The sequence below is a fragment of the Hypanus sabinus genome, chromosome 27 (genome assembly GCF_030144855.1).
Source record: "Hypanus sabinus isolate sHypSab1 chromosome 27, sHypSab1.hap1, whole genome shotgun sequence".
Classification (NCBI taxonomy): Eukaryota; Metazoa; Chordata; class Chondrichthyes; order Myliobatiformes; family Dasyatidae; genus Hypanus; species Hypanus sabinus.
In genome coordinates, this window is record NC_082732.1 from 18,905,477 (window position 1) to 18,926,658 (window position 21,182).

Consider the following 21,182-nt stretch of genomic DNA (forward strand, 5'->3'; position numbering starts at 1 on the left):
GGAGTACTCCCTACATTTGGCTCACATAATATCATGTCTTCCAGTTCGTCACTTAAGAGGATAGACAGACTTCAGATTAAAATTTAATGCAAAGATTTTTTAAATGTTCTGTCACCATTTCTCTCTTTCCATGGGACAAATTGTCTTGCATATACTGCCTGTGTAATCAATAATAAAGCCTGACTTCTTTTCAGATCATTTTGGATTGATTTACAGTGAAGACTAATGAAAGTGCAGAGCAACAATTTTTTTAAATGGCAGATGCAGAAATGAAGAAGATTGGTTTCCAGCTCCTGAAAGGATATGCTGAAACTGCTCTCCACATCTTATAAATTTTAAAATTAGAAATAAATATAACTGTTGGATATAAGGGAAATCTTGCACAGAAATATAGATAAAAATAAGCTTTTGCTGACCAGCCAGACACTACCCAATTACTTTTTTTAATGTCTTCCTGTACTCTTCTCTTGAGGTAAAATGATTCCATTGGTAATGGTAACACCTTGTACCTCAAACAAGTGGCTGCTGTTCATGTATAAGCCTCGGAGTTTCAGTGTACCGTTCTACAAAGCAGATGGGACTGAATTTCAGAGGCAGAGTACAAAATGCATGCATTATTATTTCAATCTCCCAATGCATTTGAACAGGGCAGATATCAGACCCTGAGGGTTAACAGGTTTTTCCATCTTGTTGTGTCTCTCAATTAATCTTCCTCACCAAGATTATTTAATCGTGTTTTGGAATGAGAAATCAGGTTGACTTGTGCTTTAAAAATATTTTTCCCTGATTCTGAAGCAGTGATGCCATTGCACTTCCTGAGCATGTCGGCAAGGGTCAGTCTCCTCCACAGGAGGTGAGGGTGGCTAATCAAAATTGATGAAGGCAAATTTAATTGAGACAGGGATAAAACAGTGAAGAAGATGTGTATGGATGGAGACAACACGTGGCTGAAAGATGGCTGTGTTCTCTAGCCTTTGGGGACTAAGTACTGCTGGTGAAAATATGCACACGAGTAGTGATTGATGCACCATCAATAACGCTCGGAGACCTGAGGCGAGATATAGGCTTTTATTCGCAGGAAGAGAGCAGTCAGCAGCAAGAGAGCACCATACGACATCCTGGAGACTGAGGGAGGAGCAGTGCCTCCAATCACCTTTATACAGGGGTCTGTGGGAGGAGCTACAGGGACAGTCAGCGGGGGGGGGGGGGGCATGTCCAGACAGGTATATGTAGTTCACCACAGTGATGCCATGTGGCATTAGGGATATCACAATGCTCAAACCAGAGGCAGTCGAACACCACTTCTAATCATAGTTGTTGGCTCCAGTTGTCACTCAACTACACACTGTTCCAGAATATGTGGGTTGGAGGAGATGGAAAAGAAATCCTAGCCAATGCAGCTGCTCCCCATTCTCGCTTTGACCATACTTCTTGTGTGCTTTGCTCCTGTGAAATGTTTTCTTGCCCTTCTTTTGCTTCAGGTTCCTCCTCTTGGTGTTGAAATTTAGCTTACTGAGCCTTTCCTTACTCTCATGCTTCTCCAGAACTTCAGAGCGCTGAACTTCTTCACCCATCAAAGTCTTAATTTACTTTGAAAATGGGGAGAGATTTATAATTTTAAAATTCAAAGTGTATTTATTATTGAAGTATGTAGGAATGTGTGAGGGAACTGGAGCACCTGGAAGAAATCCACACAGGCACAGGGAGAACGTACAAACTCCTTACAGGCAGTGGCAGGAATTGAACCCAGATGGCTGGTACTATGAGGTGTTGCGCTAACCACTAGCCTACTAGTATGCCTCTCACTGCAGGCATTCAGATTAAAATAGAGAAATCTGTAGAATAAATGGGAAAATGACACCAATGAATGACAGGCAATCACTGTGGAAAAGAAGACAAATTGTGCAAATAAACATAACAGTAATAATAAATAATAATACTGAGAACATGAATTGTAGTGTCTTGAAAGATAGCCCATAGGTATGGAATCAATTTAGGGGTGAGGTGAGTGAATTTATCCACACTAGTTCTGGAGCCTGACGGTTGAAGGGTAATAACTGTTGTTGAACGTGGTGGTGTGGGACTTCAGGCTCTCATACCTCCTTCCTGATGTATTGTCAATGAATTAGTAGTAAAAGGAAAAAAGTTGGGGAGGGTGTGACAAGGGTATCACCTCACTACTTAATCACTCACAATGATCGATTGATCATCACATTAAAGAGTATTGCCAATGCACAAAAAGCTGGAGGAACTCAGCAGCTTAGGCAGCATCTATGGAAAAGAATAAACAGAATAAACAGTTTATAAAAGAATAAAATTTTAAAAGAATAAACAGTCGATGTTTTGAGCTGAGACCCTTCTTCAGGACTGAAAGGGAAGGGGGAAGATGCCGGAATAAAATGGTAGGGGGAGGGGAAAGTGGCTAGCTGGAAGGTGATGGGTGAAGCCGGGTGTTTGGAAAAGGTCAAAGACTGGAGAAGAAAGAATCTGATAGGAGAGGAGAGTGGGCCAAAGGTGAAAGGGAAGAAGGAGGTGACCCTGTGTAAGTGATAGGCAGGTGAGAAGAAGTAAACGGTCAGAGTGAGGAAGAGGAAGGGGTTGGGGGGGAGGTGAAATTTGTTTACCGGAAGGAGAAATCGATATTCATGCCATCAGGTTGCAGGGTACCCAGACGGAATTTAAGGTTTTGCTTCTCCAATCTGAGGGTGGCCTCAGGATGCTGCCCTTGTTATCACACTCTTGATGGTTTCCATGCATGGTTCTGTTCTAAATATTACAGAAAGATAATAGAGGCTCTGGGGAAGTCATATAAATGAGTTGGATGATACTGCAATTTTGAAGCTATAACTTCTTAGCAAAGACTAATCTGTACAAGTTTTTAATAGAAAGAACTAACCTGACGAAGCTGTTTAAAATTATGGATGTACTAATTAAGTTAGACATTGAGTACATGTCTCAACTTGAGGGGCAATAACTGTAAAATGGTCACGAATAAATCAAATGAGCAAATTAAAGGACCTTGTTACCTCTATAATGTATGAATGTGAAATTTCTACCACACGGAATAGCTGGTAAAAATGGAATTGATATAGAGGTATTTAAGGTGATAGCAGATAAACACTTAAGGAAAAATTAAATAGATGTACAGTTAGAAAAATTGAAAGAGGTGAGGAAGAGTCCTATGGACAATTTTAACAGCATTTTGTTTTGTGACACCTATTTCTATGGATTCTGTCTGATTTTACTCCATTGTTTTTATTTTTCCAATCCTGTGCTGAGTTCCTAGCCCTTTGGCTGGATGTATTTGTTAAGTAAAATTTTGCCCAATAACTAAGAACCTAAATTAACACAGATAATTAAATAACAACATGTTATTGGCGTGAAAATTAATTGACTGCCTCTGTTGGTGTTGCAGATTTTCTTTTCACTCTGAAGTAACATTGTTCTTCTTGTTTGTTGGTGCTGCAGGATATTTGACGGTGAACATTGAACCAATCTCTCCTGTAGTAGCGGGCGATGCTGTCACTTTAAAATGTAACTTCAAAACAGATGGGAGGCTGCGTGAGATTGTGTGGTACAAGGTAAGCACTGACTGCCTCTGCAACCAGGGCCTCCTATTACTGAAAATCATTAGCAGAAAACAGATGGAAAATAATTTTTAGACTACTTAAATATTTTTGCGGATGTCCAAACCTTTTAATGAAGTGTACTCAATGTTATGATATTGTTGGCTATTACTCTACAATCTCCTTCTGCTCTGCCACCTGCCCCCTCCCCACCTCCCACCCGCTTCATATTGAGTTTTGGAAACTAGTTTCAGTGTGACTGGATCAAACAGTTCTGAAATATGATTGTTGGAACCTCTCTGGTACTCATACATGGACTCATCAACTAGTCCTGTTCTGAACCTCAACAAATATTCTAGTCTCTTTCTTCACTACAGCTGTGTTCTTTCCTCCTGCAGAATAGTATTTTATTCTTTTGATTCAAATTCTTCCACTTCGTGCTGAAATCCAGCTCATTGATATTTTGCCTACTCTTACTCATTCTTCAGAACTTCAGAGCTATGACGCTCTGCACTTCTCTAAGCTTTCCAAAGATTCAGAGTACATTTATTAACAAAGAATGTATCAATTATACAACCTATTTGTTTGCTCACAGGTAGCCACAAGGCAAGAAACCCACCAGAACACAAATTAAAGAAGAAAAGAATAAAACATTAAAAATAAAAGACCAACACCCAATATGCAAGAGAAAGGGGTAAAATGAATCATGCAAACAATTGGAGTGAAAAACAATGATCTGAACCAAAAACTGAGTCCACAAATCTAAGCTTTGATTACAGGCAGTTAAAAAATTCACTCTTAGTTAAAAGGAAAAGAGGCCTCATCATTCTTTAAACCTTTACAGTGATTAATTGATAATTGCATTAAGAACAATACATCTTTCAGATGTTCAACAAAGTCTGATGCAACTTTCGGTGAATAGTCACTGAGCTGCTCCTATAATCTATGGACTGACTTTCAAGGACACTTCAACTCCTGGTCTCAATATTTATTAATTATTTATCTTTGTATTTGCACTGGTTGTTTGTCCACCCTGTTTCATGTGGTCTTTTATTGACTCCATTGTGGTCTTGTATTCACTGTGAATGTCCCCAACAAAATGAATCTCAGAGTTGTGTATGGAGACATATACATACTTTAATAATAAATTTATTTTTGAATTATACATCACAACACAGAAACATGCTTTATATTGCTCCTCTGCATTAACTGTAGCCAAGCAGGCAGGATGAATGTAGTATTTATGACTTGGTTGCACTCAAACCCTGGTTCGCTCACTAAATAGAATGCAGCCAGTGATGGGGGACGCCAGTGTCCAGAGGTACCAATATAGCAAACAAATATTCTTTCTGTGATGAGTTCACTGAATTGCTCCTACAGCCTATGGACTGACTTTCAAAAACTCTTTGAAGTCCTTGGACTTTTGGTCTGGTTGAGAGATTAGATTGGCCACCCATCACTTAACCATCTCACTCAGTAGGGATGAGATCAGTAATTAGCTCATTGCTTGACTTTGGTTGACAGAGACTCGTCAGGTTTCTGAACCATGAGATACTCTATATTAGAAGACACCAAAAATGTTAACTATCATGTCTAAAGATTGTTTTTACAACCCTTTGAGTGTAACCTTTATTGTGGTACAAATTCTTTAGATGCCCAGCTATCTGGTTCAAAGGAGTCAGTCTTGTAAAGGAAGAAGTATAAAACGAGATATATGAAAGGAGGAGAAGACAGACAACAAGTTAAGTAATAAAAGGGACTCTGACGTAAACTATTCAAAACAATACACCCATCTTAAGATAAATAGTGCCTGCATTTAGTGCTCTTTTCAATGCTCAAAAATGCAAAGTAAATTTATTATCAGAGAACACACATGTCACCACATACAATCCTGACAACAAATTGTGCAAATGCAAATATAAATAAATAGTAATAAATAAGGAGAACATGAAATAACAAGAGAAAAAATCCTTAAAGTGAGATCATTGGTTGTGGGAACATCTCAATTGATGAGTGTAGTTATCCTCTTTTATTCAAGAGCCTGATGGTTGAGGTGTAGTCACTTCTCTTGAACCTGGTGTTGCGAGTCCTAAGGTTCTTGTACCTTCTACCTGATGGGAGCAGCGAGAAAAGAGCATGGTGTGGGTGGTGAGGATCTTTCATAATGGATGCTACTTTCATACGATAGTGTTTCAAGTATGTGCTCAGTCATTGGGAGGATTTTGCCAGTGATGTACTGAGCTATATCCACAGCTCAATTTTACGCTCAATGGCACTGGTGTTCCCATACCAGGCCGTAATGCAGCCAGTCAATACACTCTCCACTACACATCTATAGAAGTTTATCAAGGTTTTTGATGACATGCTGAATCTCTGCAGACTCCTAAGGAAGTAGAGGTGCTGCCATTTTTTCTTTGCAATTACATTTATATGGTAGATCCTCTGAGATAGTGTCACCCAGGAATTTAAAGTTACTGCCCCTCTCCACCTCTGACAGGGAATGGGTCGTGGACCTTTGGTTTCCCTCTCCTGATTCTAGAATCAGTTCCTTGGTCTTGCTGACATTGAGTGGGAGGTTGCTGTTACGACACCACTCAGCCAAATGTTTAATCTCCTTTCTGTATGCTGATTCATCATTACCTTTGATCAAAATTTATGATCAAAGTGATGTTGTGTTGGCAAAGGATGATTAGGAGGTGTCTTTGTACATTCCTCAGGTATGAAGCAGACAGTAGTCCAGCTGTATGTGTAAATAGGAAGCCTAATTCCTGCTTCTGATCACTGCAACAATTCTCAACATTGGACTGGATGAACCGATACTTGCATTAAAACATCTAGAAATTTCCACGTGACACAGTGATGTACAAAACCTTTTAAAGGATAGCTCTACATTTCGTATTTCACAGTATAAGGACCTAGTTTTGAAAGCAGAATCAATAGATATTTGGAAATGTGAATTGTTGCCAGTCAATCTCTTTACTGGTAGTCTCCAGAAAGACAAAAGACACCCTCATTCATTTGGTTTGGGTTCTAATCCTGAGATTTCTAGTCTTGTTCTCAGTTCTCATGTCAAGAGCAAACATGAGGAAATCTGCAGATGCTGGAAATTCAAACAACACACACAAAATGCTGGTGGAACACAGCAGGCCAGGCAGCATCTATAAGGAGAAGCACTGTCGATGTTTCGGGCCGAGACCCTTCGTCAGGACTAACTGAAAGGAGAGATAGTAAGAGATTTGAAAGTAGTGGGGGGGAAATGCAAAATGATAGGAGAAGACCGGAGGGGGTGGGATGAAGCTAAGAGCTGGAAAGGTGATTAGCGAAAGTGATACAGAGCTGGAGAAGGGAGAAGATCATGGGACGGGAAACCTCGGGAGAAGGAAGGGTGGTGGGGAAGCACCAGAGGGAGATGGAGAACAGGCAAACAACTAAATATGTCAGGGATGGGGTAAGAAGGGGAGGAGGGGCATTAACGGAAGTTAGAGAAGTCAATGTTCATGCCATCAGGTCATGCCAACGAAGGGTCTCGGCCCAAAATGTCGACAGTGCTTCTCCTTATAGATGCTGCCTGGCCTGCTGTGTTCCACCAGCATTTTGTGTTCTCATGTCCAGACCCCTTTTTCTGATGACCATATTCCCAAACCTCCACTCATCTACCAGCACTCTTCCCCCAACCAATCCTAGTCCCAATGTTTATGATTCTCCTGTCATCTCCCATAAAATACTCTTAGGCTTGCAATCTTTTCTCCCTTTATCACCTATACGTCTACCAACCTGCCTGACTTTGGCCTTTTCTATTGCCGGAGAGAGGCTAAGTGTAAACTCCAGGAAAAGCACCTCATATTCTGACAGGGAAGGCTACAGTCTGTTGGCATAAACATTCAACTGCTTGCTGTCTGTCCCATTTCTCTCACCACCTGATCCACCACTTACTGCTACACCCACTCCATCTGCCCATCACCCACACAGTTATCCAACTGGGTGCCCTTCTGCTACTCTTCCTATCTGTCTACCCTACTTCTCCTTTTAGATTCCTTGCTCCACCTTCCTTTCCTATAATATTCCATCTTTTGCAGCCCTTTGTCACCTCCACCTATCACTTCTCAGGCTTTGTTACTATTTCCATTCTTCCCTCCCTCATCTGCCTATAGTCCATCCTCACCTGAATCCATCTATTGTTCACCAGCTTTAGCTCCAGCTCTTCCCTTCACCTCTTTATACTGACTGTCTCCTTCTATCTTCCAATTCAGGTCAAGTGTTTCGACCTGAAGTATTTTCTGTCCATTTCCTTCCACAGATGCTGCCTAACCCATTTGATTTCCATCAGCACTTGCTAACTCAAACACCCCTCCACCCCTCCCAAAGATAGCCCCTGAGGCCCATTGATTTCACTTCTGAGCCCTGAAATCCAACCCATGAACTTCGGCACTAACTCATGCTGTGTATTACCATTGTGCCAATACAACGCATTGAAACCTGGGGGCTCAGGTACACGTTAATCTCTAGGCCTGTTTATTTTCACCCCGTGCTGTTTCCAATGTTGATTATAACTCATCTCCTAGATTGCCCGTTGCTGGGTATCAAATGCTGTTGAAATACCCGTGTGTTATATTCCAGTTCCCGAGAAAGAATAATCCCAGAGCACTAAATATTATTTTGTTTTCTCATGCCCCACATTATAAAAGTCTTCCAAAAGATCCTATTGCCTTAATGCTTGCCAATTAGGTTATGGTTTGAAAATCACTTGAGGTAGGTTTGAAAGGACTGAAATTTAGGCTTAAAGAGTGAACTGATATCTTATATTTATAGATGTTAAGGAATTCAGTCAACCCTATTGATACATATTATGCATTGTTAAATAAAGAAGCTCTCCTGAGGGAGTCAAATGACCTGCCTAGTGATTTGGATGCTCTTCTCTTTTAGTCATCCCTGAGGTAAAATCAAATCTATTCTTTTATCCCATCTTGCCATATCTTCTTTTTATTTTCTGGCTCTTCCCCTCTCTTGTAGCTAATGCTGGGGTCAGTTAATGTCAGTTAGCTGCTTTTGAAATGAGGAAGCAGTGGCTAAATTTAAAGATGAGATTTTAAGTGCTTGCAGGAGGATGGGAAGTTACATACACCACAGTTTTCAGGTGTTGTTAAAGCAAAATTTCAGTTGAGGCAATAGACGATCAGCTTCAAAGCCTTCGAAGCTATGTGCTGTGGGAATATTTCAGCTGTTGTTAAGATCAGTACTGTAAAAAGGCAGTGAAAAATAGCAGTACTACTTGGAGACCAGAATCAGGTAATTATTGGAAGAATCTTTAATTGGGGTCATGGGGAAGGTAATGTAATTTGTAGGTTGGTTTAATGCGATCAGTTTCATAACCAATTTACCGTCATTACCAGGGATTTCTGTCATCTACTGAACATATGGAGAGCTGCAATATTAACGTAATGTATTTAAACAGTAATTGATGGACAGGTTATCTGCCAATGCAGGGATGAATGGGCTTCTTGAGTTTATTAGTCCAAAAAGGAACAGGACTGAGAATGAGAAGGATAAACTGAAGCATGGTGAAATGATTTATAGAAGACTATTTTTCCTACTCATTCACTGGATGAGGGTAATCTCAGCCAGGGAAACTGTTATTATCCACCCCTTAAGAAGTGTGGTGGTTCTACTGTCCTCGACCAGCCACGTTCCTCCATGCTCTCATGCTGTGCTTATATTATCGTCACGTCTATTCTGTCTGCCGTTTCCGGTACTTCAGCTACATGAGAACTGATCTCAGTTAGGTTGGTCAGGTAGTCCCAGTAATATTGTTACTCTTGCCAGAACTGCCAGGAAACATTAACTGCCTGTCCTAATCATTGCTGCCTCAGATTTGTGCAGTTAATACTGTGCACAAATCCCTACATACGCAAACTACTAGTTTGTGAAATAATGTTGGCTCATGCCTTCAGAGGTCATCTCCATTGTGGGTTCTGCATGCTTTCTCTCCACGGACCTTCAACCTACGCATGAAGAGCAACGGTGTATTACTTTTATGGTTGTGTTCTCAACATGAAGTTTATTGGCATATCTGCCAGTATACATACACATTGAAAAACCTTGCTTGTGCAGCAGCATCACAGACACACAGCATCAGATTTACAACATTCGAAAGAAAATTAAATTATGCAACGTCTTAGAGAGTCTCGGTGGTAGAGCGGTTTGCTCAACGCTTTACAGTACCAGTGACCCAGGTTCAAATCCTCCTGTTGACTATGAGGAGTTTGTACTTTCTCCTCGTGACCCAGTGGGTTTCCTCTGGGCATTCCAGTTTCCTCCCATGGTACAAAGATGTACTGGTTGGTAGGTTAATTGGTCATTGTAAATTATCTTGTGGTTAAGTAGGGTTAAATCGGGGGATTACTGGGTGCTGTGGCTCGCAGCGCCACAAGGGCCTGTTCCATGCTGTATGTCGATAAATAAGAAAATTACAAGAAAGAACATAATTAGAACAAAAAAAGACGAAGTCCATTGTAGTACAAAATAGTCATAGTGTTGATATGCTGAGGGAGCATAGAGTTGTGTGGGTTGGTTCCAGAGCTGGATAGTTGAAGTAGTTGTTTTTGAACCTGGTGGTGTGGGACTTAAGGCTTCTAAACCTTGTGCCATTATCAAATAATCCTGGTAAACACAATTGTTAGCTTTTAAGCAACACACACAAAATGCTGTTGGAACGCAGCAGGCCAGGCAGCATCTATAGGGAGAAGTGCAGTCTTCGTCTCAGGCCGAGACCCTTCGTCAAGACGAAGGCCCGAAAATTCAACTTTACTCCTTCCTATAGATGCTGCCTGGCCTGTTGCGTTCCACCCGCATTTTGTGTGTGTTGCTTGAATTTCTATCATCTGCAGATTTCCTCGTGTTTGTGTTAGGTTTTAAGTGTGGCTTTGTATCACTACACATGATTTCAGTGCGTCCCCCAAGAAAAGGGATTCTCCTCAGCAAAAAGAGATTCAGGCCAACCTGCCGTACGTTGCAGATACTTCCAATATTAATTGTCTTTTCTGACATTCTGGCCCAGCCTTGTCTTGAACTTTAATATAAAACTTTGAAGTGAAAAAAGGCTGAATTGCCAACCCCAGAGCCTGAGAATGTTAGAAGAAAACATATTATTGAATGTTGAAAGGCATAAAATGAGATGCTGAGCACTCAACATGCTTACAATAATCCTGAGCAAGATCTTAAGTTGCTCCTGTGACACAGTAAGGTACAAGCTGGGACAGGAAAGCTCATTCTTATCATAAAAAGATTCTGACATGAAATGGTCTTTCAGTAGCATTGTGAATGAAGCTTCTCTGGAATCAAATGAGAGACAACCAAAGGGAGGAATGACTGAAGAAGCAGTAGGACCCAATAATCTCCTCTGCTCCGATGTCACATCTATTCAGTTTTATTCCAAAATGTTGCAGGATCTGAGAAAAATGTGGTGGGGTCATAGTGCTAAAGAAATCAACTCAGTTAGGAAGTGGTCTGTATTATTAATGAACTTGCAATCTGAAAGTTAGTGACAGATAATAGTAAAGAAGTACCCACGCGTATTGGTGTAGCTTGAACAATAGCAACAAGAAACAGCCTTTTCTAATAAAGCAAAATAATAGATCTTGGAGGCGGTTAGCTTGCAGTGCTGGATTTCACACTGCTCATTCCTGATCTGGTGCTGTGAAACAGTAAATGGACATTATTGTTTGGATTATGGTTTTGTATTGAACATTAAATCAATTCTCCCACATCTACTGTTAAGTAACTGTAACAGGGTGTCACGGGGAGAAGGGGCTAAAACAGTTGTGATGATTCTCTTGAATGAATAATCTGTTGCACTTCAGAGTTTAAATTTACAAAGGAAGAATATTTGGATTTATGCACTGTCATCTCCAGCAACACAGATATGGTTGTCTTTAATCAAGTGAGCAGGTTCAAAGAGACATATGCTCCTACCATGTGCATAATCTTCATCACTTGCAGCAGTGCAGTTGCCAGCCTTGATAGGCAACAAAATTACCCAATCATCTGCAGCTTGGCTAGGTCAAACATTGTCACCATATGTAGCCTTATTTGTAATTTAGCCACGGTAAAAAACCATGTCTTTTGGAGAACGTGACAGACTGGAGTTGGACCTTGAATCTCAAAAATACTCAGCGCTCTCAGGGTGTAAAAGAAGCAAAATGGATGGAATTCTACTTGGATTTATGAAAAGGGTTTTGATGCATATGCACATCAGATACAAGATGCAAGAATATCAGGACTCTCACCACCAGGTGCAACAACAGTTACTACCCTTCAACTATCAGGCACTTGAACAAAACAGTCATTTGATCTCTGGTGTTCCCACAGCCAATTATCTCACTTTAAGGGCTTCTTGTCTTGTTGTTTCATGCTCTTGGTATTTATTTCTATTTGCACTTGCGCAGTTTGTTGTTCGTTGATCCCATGTTCTATAGATTTGTTGAGTATGCCCGCAGGACAAAAAAAAAAGAATTCTCAGGGTTGTATTTAGTGACTTGTATGTATTCTGAAAAATACATTTTACTTTGATCTCTGCTGTCGTAACTACTGATATTTACTGATGCAGTTATATCCAGGATAGATTCACTCATGTTCAAATTTCCGGTGTTCACTGCTCACACAGCATCACCTGTTCCTTGCAGGTATATTTACTTCATGTAATAAGGGGAAGCTGATGTGTAATACATGATCTTGGGATGAGTCTCTGAACAAGGTTGCTACAAGCTGTACTGAATTGATAACATCATGAAATGAATGTCCAACAGGTGTTAGAGCCATAGAAAACAATTCATTGCACCCCCCTAACTCAAAATTACTTTCCATTCTGAAAAATCAATGCTACATCTTTACATATTGGAACCAAGCACAAAAACAGGCCCTTTTGCTCACTGAGTCCATGCCAACCTTCAAGCACCCACTTACAGTAAAACTGTCTTAACTCCATATATATATATATTTTTTTCTTACTGGAGCAAATGCCAGTATCGTTTGGGCAGGGATAATGATAAAAAATGTACCTGGTGTGGGAAGATATGAATTGTCGTTGAAGAAGGTTGTAAGAGATGTAGCTTTGCATTAGTCTACATGCGTGCCTAACATTAGCATGCAGGAAGATCTGAGAATAACACTCAGATTAAAAGGGGGAGGGGAGATGTTTGGATAGGAAAGAAAAGGAAAATTCGAATGAAAAACTTCAAAGCTGCCACAAGGAAGCAATGGTATTAGTCAGTGCCAGGTTTTCAACCTACACCACCTGCCACCTTGTGTCAGAAGGCTGAACTGTGCCCTCCATTCTTATTATCATATTGTTTTGACTGGTTAGAGAATAAATTACTGTCTCTACCAATGCTCTTTTTAAACAGATGTTCTCACTGGCAGGGTGCCGTCACAGCTAGCGTTTATGCCATTATAGTTTGCCCCTACCAGGACTGGCTCTGTGCTCATTTTGGGTATCTATACATAATTTTGTATTTAGAACAATTAGACAGTATTGACGTATTCATTTCCACCCCCTGCAGCTTCACTAAGGAAATGAAGAATTGCTCCTCTTGGTGTAAAATGGCAACTTTTAATCCGTAATTTATTGCATGGTGTCCACACTGGATTCTGCTCCCAGTCATTAAAACGGTACATCATAGAGCAAAGGACTCATCTTCAAAGTATTGCTAGAATTCAAAACAAATTCCTTACAATTTTTAGGAGACATAATCGCAACTGAGCCTGGATCCACGGCTTTAGATTGTGCCTGCAAACCAGTCTGGAAACACCAAATGTGGATGGGTTTACAACATGTCACTTGTGAAGGAGGCAGTTACCTAACTGGTTCTCGTTGAGGGTTAATGGCCAGGATGCTGCTTTGCTTTAGGACTTGGCTCACAGAAGGTGCATCATTAGCTGAAGTTTTTTTGGCTCAAGCTACAAGATGGTGCTGAGCTGTGGTGTCCATCAAGATCATGGCTCACACTTAGTTGTTTTTTTTAAAGTTTGTAGGGATGGTCTTGAGGACAGAGAAGGGAGTTCAGGGTCAAATAAGGGTTTAGGGACAGGGATGTGGAGGAGTTAGAAGTCAGGCCTTTACTCCATGTATGAATCCCAGTAACTTGGACGGGTGAAGAAGGACCTCCTTGGATGCTGAGCTGTCCCAGATTGGTGGATCCCAGGATTGGATTTCTGTGAAGCAGGAGGTATGATGGCTGGTTGGTCAGCAAGCCTGGAGTTCGGGGTCCTGTCAAAGAGTTCAATGCCAAAGATTGATTGGAAGTCCAGAAGTCGAAGCCTGTTGGCCGAAGACTGGAAGACTGTCCTGGAGTTGGAGAACAGTCCGTGTGTGTGGAGGGAAGATGGAAGGGACAAAATGTGTTTGTTTTGCTGATGTTGTTTCAGTGCTAGTTGAGTTTTGTTTTCTTGTCTCCTGTATTGTTCTGCTGAGCATTGAGCAGATGCTATGTTGATACCCCCAGTATGTCCTTAGGCGTGTTGGTGTTACACAAATGGCACTTTCCTCTATACGTTTCCATGTACATGTGATAAATAAATCTGGATCTTGGATAGAGATGCTCTTCGCCATCTTCATGACATCAAATGAGCAATTCTAGAGGGAAGAAATCCAATAATGAAGAGTTTTCAAATGAAACAACCTACTTTTATTTTTAACACTGTGTTGACATGCTTGTAGAAGAAACTAGTAACAATATATAGAAACATAGAAAACCTACAAAACAATACAGACCCTTTGGCCCAGAAAGCTGAGCTGAATATGTCCCTACCCGAGAAATTACCTAGGGTTACCGATAGCCCCCTATTTTTCCGAGTTCCATATACTTGTCCAGGAGTCTCTTAAAAGACGCTATTGTATCCGTCTCCACCACCGTCGCCAGCAGCCTGTTCCACAAACTCAGCACTCTGCATACATTTATGTTTTTATATAACATTCCTTTTCCAGGCCTGTAATCATAGCATTAACTGGTTTATATGAAACACAATTGTACTTTGGTTAAACTGTACATTAATAATTGTAGACTCTTATTGCAGATTACTATCCAATGTTCTTTCATTTAGATATAAGGATAATATGTATGCCTCTGTGGGCTTCTGCTCTAAAGAGAAACAAGAGGTAGAATTTGTAGGGCAGGATGTGAGAAGTAAAGCTGTTGAAAGTGTATTTGGTTTATGTGAAGTTCTGGAGAGACTGCACAAATGCACAGCAACACACACATATTAAAATATTAATGCAGTGTCATCACACTTATTTACAAATGCTGTCCTCTTGGGTTTCTGACACATCAATTCATCAATGTGACCCTGTGGGAATTCACATCTATCCTTGTTTCCTCATCATCAACCCATCTGGCGCTGTCAGCCCAGAAACTCCCATCACACAGTCAGAACTTCTCCCAGGACGTGTTATGATGACTGTTTCATCTATTTTCTGCCTTCTCCTTCAATCCACTTTGAATGACTGTCCGTCAACACCAGCAATTGCCCAGATCTTTCATGTGCTTGTCTATCTAGAACGACTGAAATGAACTCACGGGCAATTTTGATACCTTGAAGGGCTGCCCACATGGGCTATGATTTGCTCACTTGACAGACTCCAGTCTTGCTAGTTTGATCTTTAAGATTCAGTCTCTAAAGGCCAATAGACAAAGCCACAAACAACATTTTTCATGTTACCAATGTCCAAACACTCATTGTAGTTCCTCCATTATTCAGCTTTGTTCTCCTTTGGGTTTTACTGCTCTGTGATGAATTTGAAGCAGCCGTGGTTTGAGGACAGCTCATAATGTGTATATTCGAAGGGTTTTATATTCTCATCCAAGTCAGTTCAACCATTCCAACTATAGTCAATTATATCTTCAAACTGGATCCTTCCGTGACAAAAAAAAATTCTGGAGGAGTTCTGTGAATTGAGCGGTATCTGTAGAGGCAAAGAGACAGTCAGCATTTTGGTATGGGTCTCTGCCTCAGTCCTAAGTATCCCTTTGCTTCCTCAGAATCTGTTCTATATTACCAAAAAATGTAGTAACAGAATTAGTCCATTTGGCCCATCAAATCTGTGCCACCATTCCATCATAGCTGATTTATTTTCCCTCTCAGCCCCATGTTTGACCCATTGAGCTCTTCAGTAGTTTGCATTCAGCTCTATATTCTGGCATTTGCAGACAAGATGAGACAAACTTCCAACACTAAATGTCCATTTCTCTCCATACAAGCTACCTGAGCTGTTGAGTTCCTCCAGCATTTTGTCTGTTGCTCAGTATCGGTCATCTCTTCTGTCTCCTTCAGTGTTAATCTTGCATCCTTTTTTGCTGATACAGGAAAATCAACCTTGGTTCTCTGTAGGCTTTATATTATATACAACATTTACATTGACATTTCCCTAAGGGAAACATGATTTCCTTAAGGGGAAATCTTGCCTGACAGGTCTGTTGGAATTCTTTTGAAGAAATAAAAAGCTGGATAGACAAAGAATTGTTGGATGTTGTGTACTTGAATTTACTGTAGGCCTTTGACAAGGTGCCACACATGAGGCTGCTTAACAAGTTAAGAGCCAATGGTTGTACAGGAAAGATACTAGCATGGATAGAGCATTGATTGGTTAGCAGGAAGGGAGGAGTGGGAATAAAAGGAACCTCTTCTGGTTGGCTGCAGGTGACTAGTGGTGTGTCACAGGGGTCTGTGTTCGGACTGTTTCTTTTTATGTTATATGTCCATGATTTGAATGATGGAATTGATGGCTTTGTGGCCAAATTTTCAGAGAATACGAAGATAGGTGGAGAGGTAGGTGGTGTTGAGGAAGCACAGAGGCTAAAGAAGGACTCTGACATGTTAGGAGAATGGATAAAGAAGTGGCAGATAGAATACAGTGTTGGGAAGTGTATGGTCATGCACTTTGGTAGAAGAAATGGAAATGTAGAGTGTTTTCTAAATGGAGACAAAATTCAAAAATCTGAGGTGCAAAGGGATTTAGGAGTCCTCATGCAGGATTCCCTAAAGGTTAGTTTGTAGATTAAGTCAATAGTGAGGAAGGCAAATGCAATGTTAGCGTTCATTTTGAGAGTACTAGAATATAAAAGCAAGGATGTAATGTTGAGGCTTTATAAGACACTGGTGAGACCTCACTTGGAGTATTGTGAGCAGTTTTGGGCACTTATCTAAAGAAGGATTTGCTGACATTGGAGAGGGTTCAAAGGAAGTTCACAAAAATGATTTATGGACTGAAAGGCTTATCGTATGAGGAGTGATTGATGGCTCTTGGTCTGTACTCACTGGAATTTATAAGAATGGGGGGGGGAATCTCATTGAAACCTGTCAAATGTTGAAAGGCCTAAATAGAGTGGATGTGGAGAAAATGTTTCCTTTGTTGGTGGAGACCAGGACCAGAGGGCACAATCTCAGAAAATAGGGATGTTCGTTTAGAATGGAGATGAAGAGGAATTTTTTTAGCCAGAGAGTGGTGAATCTGTGGAAATTCATTGCCACAGGTGGTTGTGGAAGCAAAGTTATTGGGTACATTTAAGAAAGAGATTAGTAGATTCTTGATTGGTCAGGGAATGTAGGCATATAAGAAGAAGGCAGGAGATTGGGGATGAGAGAGAACTAGATCAGCCATGATAAAATGGTAGAGCAGACTCCATGAGCCAAATGGCCCTAATTCAGCTCCTATATCTTACGCCATTTTAGTAAGGAGGTCTTGATAATAAGTCTGCTATAGCATTCTACTATAGGTTTCTCATAAGAGTATGGCCTACAGCTGAATTTTCAAAGCCTCCATAGTGGGAGTTGGCTCCAAGAATGACTAACAAAGGTTTGTGATTGGTGAATGACATGCCTAGCAAGACCTGGTGGAACCCTAAAATTCCAAGTACAGTTTCCACTGTCTCCTTCTCTAGTTAAGTATGTAAAACAAATACAATGGATACAACCAGGTTATTGTATATAATCTGGCTTTTCACTCTGTGTAATTTAGAGACATCAAAGGCGAGCTTCAGTGCACGAGTAATGTTGTGCATTATCAGGGGCAACCATAACCACGACTTCTCTTACAGATGCTCTGCACCTGCTGCAGTTCCTTTCCGCATGTCCTGGCGCATCTTTCTTGATGCAACAACTTTAATTATATTGCAGGACTCAGCAGAAGTCTAACGTAACACAGCACTGTGCCTGAGAGAGACTAAAGTTCAATGACATTCTCAAGTTTTTTTTTCCTGAACAATAGCCTCAACATTTTTTTTCCCCTTGACTGGTTTGCATCAACCCTCAGGCACAAATAAACCACTTCTTTCTGCATGAACACTCATTTGCTTCCCTGGAGCTTAACGTTATCCTCATGAAATCTCCTGAATATCTCTTTCAGTATTCAGAGATTTTCCCACTCTGTGGTTCCTTCTATTGAAGCATTTTGTCGGTGGACTTCATATAGCATCTTGTTCATGGTGGCTTGGAATAATCTGATGATAGATTTACACCATAAAGTAGCACGTTTATACATATAAATCCCCCAGTGGGCGTTGATTGTTATATGGTGTTGTCTTTCTTTAAACACATTACATGGTGGATTATACATCCAAGCAAGCTTTATTAGTATTCTGTTGTGGCTTCAGTTTGAACAACCACAATTTCTCCCTCATCATCAATTTCAACCATGTAGTGTGCCCTGAAGAGCATCTCAATCTGTTTTGCAGAAGAACTGACGGGCATGTTCTTTTCAATTATGCATGTCAAGGCATCTATAGGAGTTGGATTGAGTTGGAACTACCCTCATGTACCTATTTTAGCAGTTGCAACCCTTCTTCTAGCATTCCCCAGGAATCATTTCTTTTGTGTTTTAATCTGAACTGGAGTCCCTTTGCTCCCAGTGTACATGTCTAAGTCATAGTGACTCACACTACTATCACGATCTTCAACTGCTTCCTTATCTGAATAGATTCAGTTCTATCACATTCTACCCTAGTCACCAGAACAGTATTCCTGTCTCTGTGCAGAGTGTACAGAGTAATAGATGGCAAAAGGTTCGAAGGTTCATGTTATTGTCAAAGCATGCATGTACAATACAACTCTGACACTCGCCTTCTCTAGATAGCAATGTAATACAGAAAAACCATAGGAACTGTTGAAAAGATATCATCAACTCTTCCCCCCCACCCCCGGCATGGAAAATAAAAAGAAACAGAATTTGCAAACCCCCACTCCCTCCCTTGCACAAAAAACTAACAATTCGCCAACATGGAAAACAGCAGTGGGAACATCAAATACCCCAAACCCCCAACCCCCTCCCTCGTAAAAAAAACAGCAATGATAAAATCAAATCCTCATACCCCTCCCTTGTAAAAAACAGCGACAATAACATTAAACCCCTAACCCCCTCCTTCACAAAAAAAGCAAAAAAAAACAAACCTCAATCTCCCTCTTGCAGAAAAAAGCAGCGATGATAACATCAAATCCCCAGCCTCCTTCCTCACAAACAAAACAGTGACAAAGGAATCATAATCCCCCATAGCCTCTGTCACACACCAAAGCTAACAGATCGCCCACACAGAAAAACACTAACAAGAACATCAGACCCCCAAATTCCCAACTCCTTCCTCTCACAAAAAGCAGCAATTGGCAACAAGAAAGAAAACACCGAAAGAAAGAAAAGCCGAAGGAGACAAATATAAAGTACAGTCCAATAATCACATAAATCTCAGAGTATTGAAAACATCCTCCTGTCAGCATTTGAGGAGAGCGGCCGCACAAATTCAGTCCTTCCGTGAAGAGTGACCACCATGCCTGGTCCGAATAGCGCTGACCCAGCTACCAACAATTCAAGGTTTTTTTCAGAACATGGTATGTGTATGATAAAATCATAAATATATCATTTCCTTTTTGCTTTTAACTTTGGTACTGCACATGCTATTCTTATCTTCAAACAGATCCAATAAGTCCACTCTGCTGACATTTTAATCAATAAACTTGGTAGCCTACTTAGTTTGAGGGATACGTTTGATTGAATCAGCCTTGTTTCAGTCCTTTACCAGCATGCTTATTTTAATTTTATAGTTTTCTAGTATAAATCCCAGTTGGAAAATGCAACGTGGGAGGTTGATTAGATTGTTGCAGTTGTTTCTATTGCAGTAATTAACATGACATGTTAGACTCAATCTCTTTGATCAGTGCACTAATAGCCAGAAGAGCCAAAGGCCTACCCAATGTGCTGGAGTCAATGTTCTGTATGATAGTGGCTCTCGTGAGTCCAACTAAATGCTGTTGCCATCCTTCACAAGGCATTTTATGATTCAAAGCAAAGTACATATGGAGGAGGCAAGGAATCTGCTGTGTTTTTAATTGAATTATTGTGCCTCATTACGCAGTATCAGCCGCGTTGATTACTTGGATATTGCTCAGTGCACTGACCTCTCTCTGTGTATCGAATAATGTGCACATTGACAGCTCTCAGTTCTCAAGGGTAGACCTAACTACTTGTTTGCTTTTTCTGGTTTAACATTTAATAGTTTTAATGGTACTTTTCCTTTTCTTGCCTTTTGATTCTGCAATTGCCAGTGCTTTACAATCCTGAAACAGTGCAACTAATTGTCTTAGAGTCGAAGAGAGGCATAGAAACAGGCCCTTCAACCCATTGAGTCCATTCCGACTATCAGCCGCCTATTTAAACTATTACTACATCCCATTTTTATTCTTCTTACATTCAGGTTTAATATCATTGACATATGCCATGAAATTTGTTAACTTAGCAGCAGCAATACAATGCAATACATGATAAATATAGAAAAAATAAATGAAATACGGTAAGTATATATGTATATTAAATAATGAAATTAAATAGTGCAGAAACAGAAATGATAAAAACAGAGTGAGGTAGTTCAATATCCATTTAGGAATTGAACGGCAGAGGGGAAGAAGCTGTTCCTGAATCACCGAGTGTGTGCCTTCAGGCTTCTGTACCTCCTTCCTGACAGTAACAATGAAAAGAGGGCATGTCTCCAATCCCACCATACCCCTCACACTAGGGAAAATTAGCAGTGTCCAATTAATCTATTAACCCACACAAATTTAAATGTGGGAGGAACCAGTGCCCCCCCTACATCTACGTAGAAAATCTGTGAACAGAGGTCAAGGTTGAATCTGGGTCTCTGGTGCTGGGAGAAAGTAAATGTACTAAATGCAGCACTGTGCTGGCGCTAGTTGTAGCACCATTCCTCTCCTATTACAATACAGTCAAGGGGAGGGTTAAAAGCAGGCTGCTAAGTGTAGACAGGAACTGAAAGCTCAAGTGATAATGGTAGTAGAGAGCTGTAGTGAACCCTTATATGCACTCTGTGAACTGTGGCAAAGTCAGTAGTTCTTTAGCAACTAATCAAGGGGTGAGGTTTTCAAGCATGAAAGCGGAATGCACAGTTTAACTGGTCGAGCTAATGTGTACATAACCCTAGGTTCGGCTAGCGGCTTAATCTAGGGGAAGACAGCCTCCAGCCCAGCCAAACTTAAGAAAGCTCATTTGTGTGGACGTTGTGTGATGTGTCCCCTGTTACAAATCAGTACTACGAAATAACAAACAGTATACACAATATGCAATTAAAT

General features: G+C 40.6%; 1 protein-coding gene across 2 annotated transcripts in view; it reads left to right on the forward strand.

Moving 5' to 3' along the window:
- LOC132382031 (immunoglobulin superfamily member 21-like) overlaps positions 1-21,182 on the forward strand; it is a 405,374-nt gene that overhangs the window by 26,921 nt on the left and 357,271 nt on the right. For both annotated transcript variants that reach the window (XM_059951850.1, XM_059951849.1), the window contains exon 2: positions 3,469-3,581. In XM_059951850.1, coding sequence (XP_059807833.1) covers positions 3,469-3,581 — 113 coding nt within the window. The remainder of the gene's footprint in view (positions 1-3,468; positions 3,582-21,182) is intronic.